The sequence below is a fragment of the Gopherus evgoodei genome, chromosome 11, assembly GCF_007399415.2.
Source record: "Gopherus evgoodei ecotype Sinaloan lineage chromosome 11, rGopEvg1_v1.p, whole genome shotgun sequence".
Lineage (NCBI taxonomy): Eukaryota > Metazoa > Chordata > Testudines > Testudinidae > Gopherus > Gopherus evgoodei.
The window spans coordinates 35650034-35665340 of NC_044332.1; the positions used below are offsets into that span (position 1 = coordinate 35650034).

The 15307-nt window shown below is 40.7% G+C and overlaps 1 protein-coding gene across 6 annotated transcripts in view; it reads left to right on the top strand.

Moving 5' to 3' along the window:
- The window catches only part of SESTD1 (SEC14 and spectrin domain containing 1), a 121421-nt gene that overhangs the window by 88254 nt on the left and 17860 nt on the right, over positions 1–15307 (top strand). For all 6 annotated transcript variants that reach the window (XM_030580929.1, XM_030580931.1, XM_030580932.1 and 3 more), the window contains exons 10-12: positions 6752–6874; positions 12134–12328; positions 13357–13471. In XM_030580929.1, coding sequence (XP_030436789.1) covers positions 6752–6874; positions 12134–12328; positions 13357–13471 — 433 coding nt within the window. The remainder of the gene's footprint in view (positions 1–6751; positions 6875–12133; positions 12329–13356; positions 13472–15307) is intronic.

The following is a 15307-nucleotide window of genomic DNA, read 5'->3' on the forward strand; positions in this document are numbered from 1 at the left end:
AGTCCCCTATGCTGAGGATTCTCCTACACCTAATGAAGCCTCCCTTGCACTGCCACAGGGCTAAGCACCTACGTCATTATCAAATAAGCATTCAAGAAAAAATATTATGATGGTAGATTGCTTATATCTTTAAGTTCTTATTTGAGTGCTAGTCCCTGTGTGTATTCGACATGTGAATGTGCATGTGCACCATGCACCTGAGATTGTAGATTTCTAGCAAGTAGTGTCTGTTCATCTGTGCCTGTGCAGTTGCTTTCCTCATGGTATGAATCGAGGGCATAGGGTGTGTTGTACACCGATGCCTCTCCAGTTTCTTCTTACTGCCACATGGCTTGAGTTGGAATCCTCTGTGTTCACAGATTTCTCTGCTTTTTTATTCTACACACACACACACACACACACACACACACACACACACACACACACACACACACACACACACACACACACACACACACACACACAGAGTTTAGTACAGTTAGAGTTTTTAGTCTTCGTACAGTTAGTATAACTTAGTTTCTTCCCCCCTCTTTCATCCTGCCCCGGTGAGGAGTGTTTTCCTGCAGACAAAGACTAAGCCCAGAGTCCAGGGGTTTAAGAACTTTGTCTCATTCTCCCTGAGCAATGAGCACAAATGCTGTTGCTGTTGTCCTGGAGAGGTGAATATCTCAGCCAAGTGCAGCACTTGCTGCTCATTTCTTCCACAAATCTGCAAAATTCAAGGGACCTAGCTGAGAAAACATCTTATGGAGAAGGCTACACGACCTCAATCTGAGGAGATTCACCTGTATGTCAGCCTCAACTGACAAGCAGTGCCCCTCCAAGCATGAGCTCAGGAGTAGAAGCCAGATCTGATAAGCCCAAGGAGTCATTGTCCAGGGTTTCTCATGAGAATAAGGGGCGCACTCATGAGCATAAGGACAGATCTGCCAGGATTGCTTCCACAAGAAGAGATCCCTCCCCAGCTCCAGCCAAGTTGGGTGAGCCCTCACGTCCAGGTCATAAGGACTTGTGCCCACTTAAACCTTCCAGTCCTGAGAGCAAGGTGCTAAGGAGAGAGGATCTGCTGGTACCAGTGTCTTTTCCGATTCCTAAGCCTAAGCATCCGCAGCCACAAACGCCATCTAAGAGTTCACATGTTGACTCTTCAACAGTACTGACCAGTCCCCATAAAGACCCACCATCCATGATGACCATGGATGCACCAGCTCTGAGAGTCCTGACTACCGGAATGCCCCAGTCTTTGCATCTAACCAAAATGTACACCTCACGAAAGGATATCTTCACCCTTCCTTATCCCCAGTCTTCTTTTGGGTCTGACCTTCCTGAGAGACATTATGACGCTAGAGGTTGAACTACATGAAGGAGAGAGAAATGTTATCCTCCTCGGTACTTAGGCAGGAGCTTTCACCCACTGGCACCAACTCTGATAGTTGAATAGGAACTGGCCTTCTCTTCAGAAGAGTTGGAGGTTCCAGATTATGATCTTTCACTCCCACATGGGAAGGTGAGTTCAGACAGAGACTCAAGAAGTTCTGGGGTCCATCATCCGTCCTCCACCCACATACAGCTACTCAAGGGATTGCCATGGGGATCCCTCAACCGGTTAACCCATCATATTGGCCCTATTGGGGCCCATGGGATCCCTGCAGTAAACATCCTAAATTCATCCATCTGTCCCACTGTATTTCTCCCACATGACAGCCGCTGGAATTGTTGGCATTTGAGGGCGAGAATACTGAACCAGATCCTCAGGTGCTGATGGGTGTTTTGTCTTCCTTACCAGATAAGACAGTTTGCCCCATCTTCTTCATCCCTGCTTGATGACCACAGGCAATATCAGGAGCTTCTGCAGATAGTTACGAATGACCTCCACATTCCACTAGGGGAGGTCCAAGGTAGCCAATATTAGCTCCTTGACATTTTATAACCCTCTTGTCCCAGTAAGGTGGCTACAGTGGTAAAATGAGTCCATCATGGAACCAGCTAGGGTAATCTGGCACACTCCAGCCTTCAGCACCCCTACCCCCAGAAGGGCTTACAGGCACTATTTTGTACCAATCAAAGGAGCGTCATTTCTTTCACACAGTCAGCACCCAACTCCCTGGTGTTGCAAGCAGCCGCTGAAAGGTCTTGATTACAGCATCCCAAGACTACACTGGCAGATGAGAGTTCTTGTCGACTTGACCCTCAAGGAGTGAGCGGGAGGTGTTGTCGTCTGAGTCTTGGCTCCATATTGCTAACTACCCAGATTTGTGAGTAAAACATGTTTTTGGACTTCCAGGCCAAACTCCCTCAAGAAGACAGAGAACATTTCCAGGCCCTCATTGAGGAAGGCCAACTGGTGGACAAAATATCCCTTCAAGCTGAAGTTGATGCAGCTGACACTGCATCTAGAAGGAGAACCACAGATATAGTCATGAGGCATGAGTTTTCACTGTGTTTCACAGGGTTCCCCAGGGAGATTCAAAATAGAAAGACAAGTTTTGACAAGTTTGTTTATCAAGAAGACTGACAAGTCTCTAAGCTCATGAAAAACTCTGGAACAACTCTCTACTCCCTCGGCGTTTACACCCTGGCACTGAAGACACAACACCGTAAACAGGTGTGCAAGCCATGACCATCTTCCCAGCTGTTCCACTATCAGTGCTCATTTGAATCACTGGGCAAACACCAGAGCTTACAAAGACCTAGATGTACAGCTCTCCCTGTGACAACCACAACTACTTAATCCCATCCAGAGGTTATTTTTGACAGGAGGATCAAGAACTGCCTATCTCTGTTGATGCCATACACCACTGACCACATGTTCTGTGTGTCACCTTTCTATGAAAGTCACCTTTTTAGTTGCCATCATCTCATCGGGAAGGATGAGTGGACTGGGAGCACTCATGGCTGACTCTCAGTAGTCTATTTTTCATAAGGAAAACATTTCCCTTTGCCTTCACTGGAAATTCATTTCTAAAGTAATTTCTGAATTTCACGTAAGTCAATATAAATTTTCTTCCCAAAATCTCATGCTTTCTGATGAGGAGAGGAGACATCTTACCACTGAAAATGTAAATCCAGCAAGAAACTATTTTCATTTGTGTGGTCACTGAAATCTTCAAAAGGAAATCAAAACCCAAACTCTTCTTATTGATACTTGCAGGTGGAAACAACAACAACAAAAGTGTAGTGTATAAGATAACACAACTGCGTAGGTCACAAATGACATAAGCAGGGCATAGGCCTTTTCCTGTAGTTAGATAATATTCAGATTGGCTGAGCAAGAATTGCTGATTGAAATAAAGTTTATAACCTAGCTTGGCCAACTGCCTTCATTAATGCATTTAAATAGACTTGTTTACTGGGGCATCAACCTCAATTTGCATCATTTTAATTAGAAATAATCATCCATTTGCTCTGTCTACTTTACTGATGCTGCATAATAAATTAACAGAATCTTAGCACACAATGAAGCTATGTGTTCTGCTATTTTGTTTAACTGTTTTTTAAAACAATTGTTGAAGGCATCAAGTAATATACAAAAATGCAATAAAACGTTGCCTAAATTTTAAAAGATAAGGCAACCTGCCTAGATTCACAGCCAGAAATATATACACTGTATGTAAGGGCAACAGCCACAGTGGGTAAACTGCCCACCAACCAATTTCTTTTGCTCATCCTATTTCCTGCCAATGAATGGTCGCTTAACCAGCTGATAGTTCATTTGATATTGTTGACAACTGGCTGAGCATCAATTTGAATTTTATCTTTGAGGAATTGGTTTGTGCCTGCTTTTCTAAGCTTGGAACATGTCTATAGAGTAGAATCTTATAACTTTACATACAAGATTGCCATACATTTTACCAGGGCAATAATGATCAGCAAATTATGAGATTTCAAATGATCCTTCACAAGGCATACGTTGTACAAAATCCATTATAGTTCTGTAAAACAGGATGAATGTAGGGATGGAGACTGTCACAGAGAAGAGCCCCCACAATAAGAGTCCTGTTTCCTATGCAGTCCTGACTGCACCTGGGGCAAGACTTCAGTCGGTGATTCCTCACTTGGATGATCCTAGTATTGCTGATTCATTCCACCTGTGTTCTCGTTCTCTCTCTCTCTCTCTCTCTCTCTCTCTCCTTCCTTTTTTTTTGTTTTTTGTTTTTTTGCCAATATTGCTTCCCATTTCTGGTTGTGTTTACTCCCAAGTCGTCTTTTTCTGCTTTCCTCCCCTTCTCTTCTTAGTGTATGTGCAACATGCCTCAGGTGGCGTGAGACCAGGATTCATCATCAAATTTGTTCCATTGATTGGATCATTAGCTTTTCTGGCTTGAGCTGGGTATTGACGGGGAGTGCAACATGCTCCCCTCCCCTTTTCTGCCTCACTGTGAAACTTTTAGTTCTCATCCACTTTCAAAAGTTCTCACACCCTCTTTCCCAAATGTTTTCCTGTTCTCCCTCTGTCTCCTTTCTTCTGTGTCTTTCAGATCCCTGCCACTCTTCTACTACACTCCCCAGGTTTTGCTCTTTTTTTCTGTTCCCCAATACATAGTTGGCAATGTTTTTCATGTACATCCAGGAACAGTTCTCTTAAGCAGGATGTGGGTGCTTCCAGGCCCCCAGTTGATGAACAGTTTGGTGTATGTTTTGGTTAATTGTAGGGTTGGGTTTTTTCCCTAGAAGGGTTAAGGAAAAAAAACAAAGACATTATTCTAAACTCACAAAAATGCACATAAAACATGCCCCACAGCCATTGCCTGACTTGAAAAACTGTCCCTCGATAATAATGTTGTTCCCCTTGTCTCTCATCTCACCGCATAGCTTCTTCTGTCTGTCCCTGGTAAATGGCCTCTCTGGCCTGCATAGACAGTGCAGGATCCTCTGCTGGCTTCTCTCTGCCATGCATTCCCCCCCACATACACATACACACTCCTCCCCCAGCTGGCTGCCTCTCTCCAGTGCTTGTATCTTGCGCAGATCTCTCCACTTGCTGAGCTAAGCACAACTCTAGAAGCAGCTGACAGGGATCAGATGTAGAAGCCAGCAGCCAGTAACTGAGAAGACTCTAGTGAGGAATTAAGCAGGAGGCTGCTGAGCAGTAGTATTACAAAGTCTCAGGGCAGTTTCCCTGGAAGGGTTTTCCCAGCCAAATTAGGATCACCGACAGGTATACTGGTATCTTCCCTTCTCTGCCTTTCTCTGCTGATCCCAGAGGAGGCGCCACACAGGATATGACAGAATAGGATATCTTTCTTAAATTGTAAAGACTTTGGGGAAGGGATTGTCTTTGTTCCATTTATACAGCACCTACCACAGTGGGGTTCTGGTTCATGAGTAAGGTTCCTAGCTGCTACAATAATATGAATAATTAATAATAATAATAATGGTGTCTTGAGGCTTCTGTGTTACCTGTGTGCTTTGAGAGCATAGAAACAGGCTGTTGGAAAGGCAGTTGTGTGAAACTGTAATGCAGGCAGGGATAACTGATAAGGTGGCAAAACTGGATGGACTTTCTGAATAATCCAAGGATAGTCATAGTTACTCTTGTGTGCTTTTGTGCCACGACCTTCCATGCTGACAGAGAAGTCAAGGATGAATCCCTGTTCTTCCCTTGTTTTCCCTTTGATGAGGCTGTATTCCCTGAAAAATGGTGTGCACAAATCACCAGCCAATTGAGTTTCATTGTATGTTTGCATATATTTTTGTTATTTAAAAGAAAATATTTTGATTAAAGAAGAGAAGCTGTTTGCCTGTCTTGTGTCATTGTCTCATAATTTTGGGGTCTCTGAACTCCTAGTTATGTCAAGACTCCTGGGTGGCTTCAGTGATGAGAAGTGGCTTTTTTCAGCTGGCATGGACATTTCTATATTTCCTAGATGCTTTAATCTTAAAATTTATGTTGTGGTTATAGTCTAATACTTCAAACTTAAATATACTAGAAATATACATAAAGAGGCTAATATACATAATTTTAGAGGCCATTTCACCATAATTAGACAATTCCCCAACATATAAATCAAAATGAATTGATGGTCCTTGGTTACAAAAATAACACATTTGACACTTGTTAATCTTGGGAATTTTCCAGCTATAGATTAGACATTAAGACCTTTCTTGCAAGCTATTTTGCAAAGGCAGACCCCTGAACTTTTAAAGGAGACACTGGCATCAATGAAGCTTCACGTGGGTGCCTCCTTATGTTGGAGGGGTCCATTTACAGGATGAAGAGCTGTTTTTAAAGCATTTTATGTATTTCTAATATTGTGTACTGAAAACGTGTTTGTCCATTAACATAATTGTTCAACAAAGCAGGGAGAAAACATTTCTCTCCCATGAGTATAAAGATGTGTCCAACATTTCAACAGTGCTGACACATGCACTCCAATTCATTGATCTAGGCTAATTTAATTTGTCTGAAAATGAGAGATTTTTGTCTTATCGAGAAAAGTAAGGTGGTTTTTTTTATCCACTTTATTGACGCAGATGTAAAATGGCAAATATGAATGTGCCAAATCTTTTGTGAGCTATCAGTTTCTAACATGAGCTGAGAGCCTACGTTTAATGAAAAGTACATTCTACCAAAGGCATATGAAATCAAGTCGCTTCCAGAGTTACTCAGAATATCTAATTTTTCACCAAATTTGTGGTTATATTAATTTGAAATGAAAAGTACATTGAATTTTTAATAGCATCAGTGGAATTTTTACAACCCGTTGATAATATTTATTTGTTGTCATCTAAACTATTATTTTATTGACAGGTAGTGAATTGGCTTGAAGGACCTGGATCAGAACAACTACGAACCCAGTGGGGGATAGGTGATTCAATTAGAGCCTCACAAGCTTTGCAACAGAAACATGAAGAGATTGAGAGTCAACACAGTGTGAGCTATTCCCCTCCTTCCCCAAGTTACAACATGATTGAATACATATATTTAATTGTGAACAATGTAGTCCAGTGACAGATTCTTAGGAATTTGAGTAGGCAGTGATTTATCAGGTATAAAGAGGAGTATCTGCACTGTTTTAATTACCCCCTATGTCCTGTAGATAGTTTTTTATGGTTTCCAGTGTAGATAATAAAATCTAATTACATGCTTTTTGTCTGTGTGTAATTCATGTTGATGATTTAAAAGACACCATGACAATTTGTACTTTCAGTAAAAGTGAAATAAAAACAGGGAGAGTAAGCCTGAAAAAAGAATATTTTTGAAAATGTTTACGATAAGATCTGTGCTGCTCTGGTAAATGAGATGTTTAAATTTGGGGCTTATTTGGCTAGAACCTACCACTGTCAGTTTATCACTGAATGTGGATTTCAGTTAACAAGATTTGAAATACAATTTAGTCTGAAATAGAAATAAGCTGTCAAATTTTAACTTTGCTGACCAAATACTATACAGTAACTCTGCACTTAGTCGTCCCAGTTAATGTTGTTTTGTTACATTGCTGATCAATTCGGGAACATGCTCATTTAAAGTTGTGCAGTGACCCTTATAACATTGTTTGGCACCTGCCTGCTTTGTCCACTGCTTGCAGGAAGAGCAGCCTGTTGGAGCTAGTTGGTGGGGACTTGGAACCAGGGTGGATCAGCAGCCCCCCATCAGCTCACCTATGTTCCCTGTTCAGCAACTGCCCAGCAGGCTATCAATTGCTGGGCAGTTCAGCTGTCCCTCCCCCAACTGCCGTGTGCTGCTCCTACCCTGTGCCTGGGAGCTGCTCCTGGGAGCCTCTTGCTTGCTGTGCACGGGGAGAAAGAAAGGTGCTGATGTCAGGGTGTACCCTCCCCTGCTCCTGCCCCTGCACTCCTGTATCTCATCTCCACAGAGCGAGGGGGCGAGGGGGTGGGAGGGGCAGAACAGGGCTCAGGACAGAGGAAGGTTGCTGGCAGCAGCTGCTGTCTCAACTTGCTGATCTACTTTAAAAGGCAGTGTACTTAGGGTAGGGTCAGCATACTTAAAGGGGCAATGCATGTGTGTGTGTGTGTGTGTCTCTCTCTCTCTCTCTCTCTCTCTCTCACACACACTGTGTCTCTGTCTCTCTCTGCCATTCTATATCCCCTCCCTCCATTCATGCTGCCTTGTAGAGTGTGAGGCTACATTAACAACTACGTGTTAACTCTTGAGGGCTCAGCTGAGTGCTAGTTCATCATTTATCAGTAAGGCATTCTCTGGGACTTAAGCACCTCAACCAAGCTTCACAGTCGTCATTGCTGTGTACAGTATTCAATTGTTTTAAACTTATACTGTGTGTGTGTGTATATATATATATGTATATATATATATATGTATATATGTGTGTGTGTATAAAATATGGATTCGCTTAACATCATTTCGCTTAAAGTAGCATTTTTAGGAACATAACTACAACATTAAGTGCGGAGTCACTGTGCTGCTTTTCACTATTAATCTGTTTACAAATACCTTTTGCAGATCTTTAGAAAAAGAAATATCCTCTTTATACCAACTGATACATGTTTACTGAGATTTGATTACTTAGCATTCAGCCAGGGAAGGCTGCCTACTGTTTAGTTCTTTCTCTGCTGAACTAAACTCACTAAGTCACCTACTCTGAAAAGTGACAATGTGTAAATGACATTTTCTTACCTAGCGTCTCTGATCGTTATGTGTATAGAGGAGGAGACGGCAATCTTCAGCACACATGGCCCATCAGGGTAATCCACTGGCGGGCCACAAGACATTTTTGTTTACGTTGACCATCCACAGGCACAGGCACAGCCACCCGCGGCTCCTGGGGGCCGCAGTTCACTGTTCCCGGCCAATGGGAGCTGCAGGAAGCAACACAGGCTGTAGGGATGTGCTGACTGCTGTTTCCCGCAGCTCCCATTGGCCTGGAGCAGCGAACCGCAGCCACTGGGAGCCACGATCGGCCAAACTTGCGGATGCAGCAGGTAAACAAACCAGCCCAGCCCACCAGGGGCTTTCCCTGAAGAAGTAACAGACCGGCTTTGAGAACCACTGCTCTAGATATTTCTTCCCTCATTTCTGAAGTCAAATGGCATGCGTGTCTGATCTTATCTCCTCTCCACTGCTCTTCCCTTCCCCAGCTCCCCCTGCGTTACTTTAGAAACATCTTCTATTTATTATTGACTGTATTGCTCTCATGTTGCTTTAGTTTCTGGAATGCTTCTGTTTGTTTAATATTCTATGTGAATCCAGTCTTGAAAAAGAACTGCTTTAGATTTCTAGATAATAAGCAATTTGTGACCTAGTTCTGCATGTCTAATATACTTGAGCTCACTGTCTTTAGTCAGATTTCTGCCTTTTCTTCATGGTCATGACCTGTGAGAGTCAGATCAGTTTGGGTTTAGAGTTGGTCATTTGATTTAAATAGCCTTGATTAAGTGCTTTGTGGGTCTTGTTGAAATATTTAACAGTGTACCTGTTGCTTTAATTCTGTTAGATATTGGCAGCTTTTGCTACAGTTGACCATTTTTGCCTTGTTTATTAAGCAATGACAAAATAAAGCATTAATCCCTAAATCAGGTATTTTATTAATACAACCAATAGGTGGCACTATTCTCTTTATGTTCGAACTAAGTAGGAGGTTTGAAGGTCATCTTCTCAGTAGACCAAAATAACACAGATGTCTAGCAGCCATATTTGGTATTACAAGTTTATAACGACATCAGATGAACATTGGATTTCTTATCTTGATATATGAAGTAGGCTTTCATTCTCCGTGAATTCTCCATCCTTTGAAATATTTTTCTTGCCTAAAGCTGTGTATTATGGTTTCAACAATATAAAGATATATATGGCAACAGTTTGGAGACACCTTCTCTCATATAATGAAGAAACTTCAGAATAACTTGTTTCTATATTTTGCTGCCCCATTTTATTTGAAAGATATTTACTTCACTCTGCCTAAAATATTTTTCTAATTACATTTCTAAGTTTATTGCTAGCAGTAGTAATATTGCTGAAAGCAATATCATTTGATTCAAAGGCAGTCTTTTAATAATGGTTTAACGTCATGCTAGAGCCTTATCATTGTCCCTGTAGCATACCATGAATACCTTAATAATAATTAAATAATGGTTTATGTTTAGACAGTGGAATTTTTGTGCTGTGCGAGCGACTATTAATGGGAATGTGTTTGCAGTATATGCCAAAAGGCAGGCTGGGTTTAGAGTTTGTGACAATGGACCTCCCCCTACCTTCAAGTAGGTATCAGTAGGATCAGAAATACATACTTTCTTTTGTAAAACGTGCAACTATATTTGAATTGATACAGGGCAGAGTGGGTTGATTTTTAAATCACCAATTTTAATCACAATGTAAATCAACAAGCAGGAATCCTTGATTTAAATAATTGATTTCAATTGTGTTTTCATTTATACTTTTTTTTTTCCTAAAGAAAGGTTGATTCTCATTAGTTGCTAACCATTAAAATATGTTGATTTGCAGCTAAATGTATCCTTCATGCTACATTTTGGTGCTTCTTTTTGTTAACAGGGAGGATACGCTATCTATGCACATTTATTTAAGCAGTTACATACTTAAATTTATTCAGTCATAACTTTTACATTTTTAATTTGGTTGGAAAATGGCAGATGAGGCATTTCTTATTTACTGGATGATTAATTATTTTGCTTGTAATTTTTTTTGTGAACTTCTGGTTGGGTGGTAATTCAAATTAAGTTACAAATGCACATAACCAGTATTTTATTTATATAGATATAGATATAGATAAAACTACCTTAAAAGTGGTGGATACATAAGGGGGGAAAAGTTTATCAAAACATGTTTTGCATTTCAAGCTAATTGATGTATTAAACAAAGAAAGTGTTATTGGTAGTTAATTGACTGACCTGTTTGTTTTTGGTTACTTCAAGATTTTAGAACTAACAGATCTCACCTGCTCACACCAAGTTTTTATTTATAGGCTACCTCAACTCTAGAAATTAGGGTTATAATTCCCAGCTCACGTAGACATAATTGTGCTAGCTCTCATGGAGACAGCATGCTAAAAGAAGTAGTGTAGCTATGGCAGCATGGGCAGTGGTGAGCGAAGGCACATCGTAGCCATCCCGAGTACATACCTACAGTATCTAGCTGGGTTTGAACTTGGAGCAGCTAGCCTATGCCGTCACATTCCTCTGTCAGTGTTACTGTGGTGACTATTTTTAACATGATAGTTTGATGAGAGTTAGCACATGTATGTCTACTTGACCCGGGAGTCACATCTCTAGGCCCAAGTTTAGACGTAGCCATCGACTGGAAAAGGAAAACGAGCTTTTTGTGCTTTTTCAAATCCCAATTGGTTCCTTAACTTCGAATAAACAGAAATGAAAAAAGTATTCGACAAGCTTTTGAAATACACAGCTCTTTTTAAGGTCTGGGAAAGATACTGAGAGAGTTACAGCTAAATACAAGGTCAAACAGATAATTTTTGCATTTGTAGTTAGCACATAGTTTTGCATAAGTAGTACCTTAAAATATCTATTCAATCTTCTATTTAGCTGTGACACACTCAATACCTTTTCTGGATCTCAAGAAGAGCTCTGAGTAGCTCAAAAGCTTATCTCTCTCACCAACAGAAGTTGGTCCAATAAAAGATATTACCTCACCCACGTTGTCTCTCTAATATGCTGAGACTGACAACTATTACAACAATACTGCATAAAAGCTGGTTTATCACTTCAACAAACTCTGGTTCTAGGTGCTTAGCCAGTGACTTCTACCAGTTCAGTTTGACTTTCTTGGTAACAAACAAGTACAGTTTAATATTATTTTTTTATTTTAATAGATTTTAAGTAGTTTAAATCTTAAAATAGGTTGTCAATTTCATATTTAATTTTACATATATTTATTTTTTTAAGTATATCTGTATTTAAATTTTTAAAAATCAGATTGATTATTTGTTCGTTTTCAAATCATCGATTTTTATCCACCCTGATACAGGATGTGAAATGCTTCTTGGCATGTAAATTTTCAAAATGCTGCATAAACCTACACTTTCTGCTCTTGTAGCTGAAAGATTCAAAATAAACTATCCCATAAAGAAAAATATAATAAAATACTCGATACATTCAAATGCATGTCATTTTAAAAGAAATAGATTTATTTTGGTGTTACTTTAAAGCTTTAATCATGTGGTTCTTGCTCTTTTTTTTATAGGAATGGTTTGCCGTATATGTGGAACTTAATCAGCAGATTGCAGCACTGCTAAATGCTGGGGATGAGGAGGACCTGGTAGAGTTGAAAGCACTACAGCAACAATTGAGTGATGTCTGTTATCGGCAGGCCAGTCAGCTGGAATTTAGGCAAAATCTGTTACAAGCAGCACTTGAATTCCATGGTGTTGCCCAAGATGTAAGCTTGGTTTTAAGTGTTTACAGGCTTACTTGCCAATACACTGTTGACATAGTATTATTGAATTCAGTATTGAATTCAGTACATTGAAGATGTATTGAGAAAACAAAGCAACTTCCGTGAAAAATGAAAAAGTCTTCATTTATTGGTAGCCTGATTGAAATACTATTGTTAAGGCTGAGGCCTTCAGTTTTGTAAGAGGAATGTGTATTGTAACACTAGACCAGGGATGGCCACTTTTGGCACGCGGTTCGCCATACCAGGCCAATGGGGGTGGTGGGAAGCGGCACAGGCTGAAGGATATGCTGGCCGCCGCTTCCCACAGCCAGCATTGCCCTGAAACAGCAAACTGCAGCCAGTGGGAGCTGCAATTGGCTGAACCTGCGGATGCTGCAGGTAAACAAATTGACCTGGCCCGCCAGGGGCTTTCCCTGATGGGCTGCGTGCCAAAGGTTACCAATCCCTGCACTAGACATTCTTGTTTGCCCTTGCATTTCTGTGATATTTAAGTTGTAAAATAAATCATGATAAGAAATTCAGCTAACTTCTCTTTACTTATACTGTTTGACCGGCTGGTTCTATTGCATGGGGTAGAATGTTCTTCAGAGTTTCTCTGTAAGATATTTTTCAAGCTGTTGTTTGTCTGAAGTGGATTTTATCACAGGACATGGTGTTTGTTCTTTAAAGCCCAGTTGCTGGTATTAGGTGATAATTTCAGCTTTCATTTAAAAAATAAGTTTCTAGCCTTTATGGATGTGGAGAAAACTTCATGTAAGTGACCCTAAAAGCTCAGAAACCAGAAGGCAAAGAAAAAGAACCCAAAATTTGTGTTGTTTTTTTTTAATCTCATTATTTTAAAACTAATCTCATGATTTCGGGGAGCTTGACTCATGATTCTGGAGCACTTGGGCTTGGCAATACTGAAAGTGTTTATATGTCTTAAGTATTAATTGCAATTGTAATGATTTCATTACAAAGAATGGTTACATATCAGGTTTTAGCTTTGTCTTTATCCCTCTCTATTTCAGTTGTCTCAGCAGTTAGATGGCTTATTAGGGATGTTGTGTGTAGATGTAGCACCAGCCGATGGAGCATCAATTCAGCAAACTTTAAAACTGCTTGAAGAGAAACTGAAAAGTGTTGGTAAGCAGAAAATTGCTGAAATACAGAAATATAAATTATACTGGATCAAGTACTTGAAAGGAAGGGACAAATGCTGAAGACAATTTTTTCCATTTTTATTTAATATATTAAACTAATTTTTCTCTTGCTCAGTTCTTCCTTTACACTCTTTCACCCATTTCTTATATATAGTAAGATCACCTCTCCCCTAGCTGTAAAACCTGCATTCTCTACTGCATGTTTATCCCATGTTTGTTTGTGCTGTGTTCTGTCACTAGTTTATATGAAAAATGGTAAAAGTAATATGCACATACATGAAATATATTGTTACAGTACAGTAACTCCTCGCTTAACATTGTAGTTATGTTCCTGAAAAATGTGACTTTAAGTGAAACAGTGTTAAGCAAATCTGATTTCCCCATAAGAATTAATTTAAATAGGGAGGTTAGGTTCCAGGGAAATTTTTTTCACCAGACAAAAAACTATATTTACACACACACACACACACACACACACACACACACAGTTTTAAACAATTTAATACTGTACACAGCAATGATGATTGTGAAGCTTGATTGAGATGGTGAAGTCAGAGGGTAGCAGATGGTGGGATATTTCCCAGGGAATGCCTTACTGATAAATGATGAACTAGCACTCAGCTGAGCCCTCAAGGGTTAACACATTGTTAACGTAGCCTCCCGCTCTACAAGGCAACACAAATGGGGCGGGGGGGAGACAGCATGGCAAACAGACACACACACCTTGTGTGTGAGAGAGAGATGTGCATTGCCCCATAAGTACACTTACAGCACTCTAAGTACATTGCCTTTTTAAGTAGATCAGCAAGTTGACAGCAGCTGCTGCCAGCAACCTCCCTCTGTCCTGAGCCCTGTTGCCCCCCACCCCCGCTCTATGGAGATGAGGTAAGCAGGGGGACATCCTGACGTTACTTGTCTTCTTCCTCCTCCCCCTCTCCTCTCCCCTCCCCCCCACACGCACAGCAAGCAGGAGGCTCCCAGGAGCAGCTCCAAGGCAGAGGGCAGGAGCAGCACATGGCAGTGGAGAGAGGGACAGCTGAACTGCCGGCAATTGATAGCCTGCTGGGCGGCTGCTGAACAGGGAACTTAGGGGAGCGGGGAGCTTATGGGAGGCTGCTGGTCCGCCCTGGTTCCAAGCCCCCACCAGCTAGTTGCAATGGGCTGCTCTTCCTGCAAGCAGTGGACAAAGCAAGCAGCTGCCAAACAACAATATAAGGGAGCATTGCACAACTTTAAACGAGCATGTCGTCTAATTGATCAGCAACGTAACGAAACAACGTTAACCGGGATGACGTTAAGTGAGGAGTTACTGTATGTACATTTAGCAACAAACCTAGAGTTTGAACCTTGGACTGCACATCTCTTTCCCCAAGCCTGATTGGAGCATAGGAATATACTGCAAAAATTATATCCTGATCTCCCTGGAGGAAGATGAACCTCCTGTTCCCAAACAGCGAATCCTTTATGAATTATCTAACCTCTAAAGGGAGTTATATTCTGCCTACCAGCCCTAGCTAGGATGCTTGCAATGATAAGACTTGTAATTAATTTTTTTTACAGGCTCTAAGTGCCATATGTTAGCTTTATTATAAGGGAAAGGGCAGTATGTAGGAAGAGAGATTGTGGAATGAAAAGATATATATTAAAATTGAAATAGCTGAAGTAATTAAATTTGAAAAGTTATTGCACATGTGCAGTAATTTATATTATGTATGCCTCAAACCATACAGTATATTAAAATGGAACACAATAAATGTGCTGTACTGTAAATTTAACAACATACGTTAAGGGCAAGCACTGAAGGATTCTTCATACTACA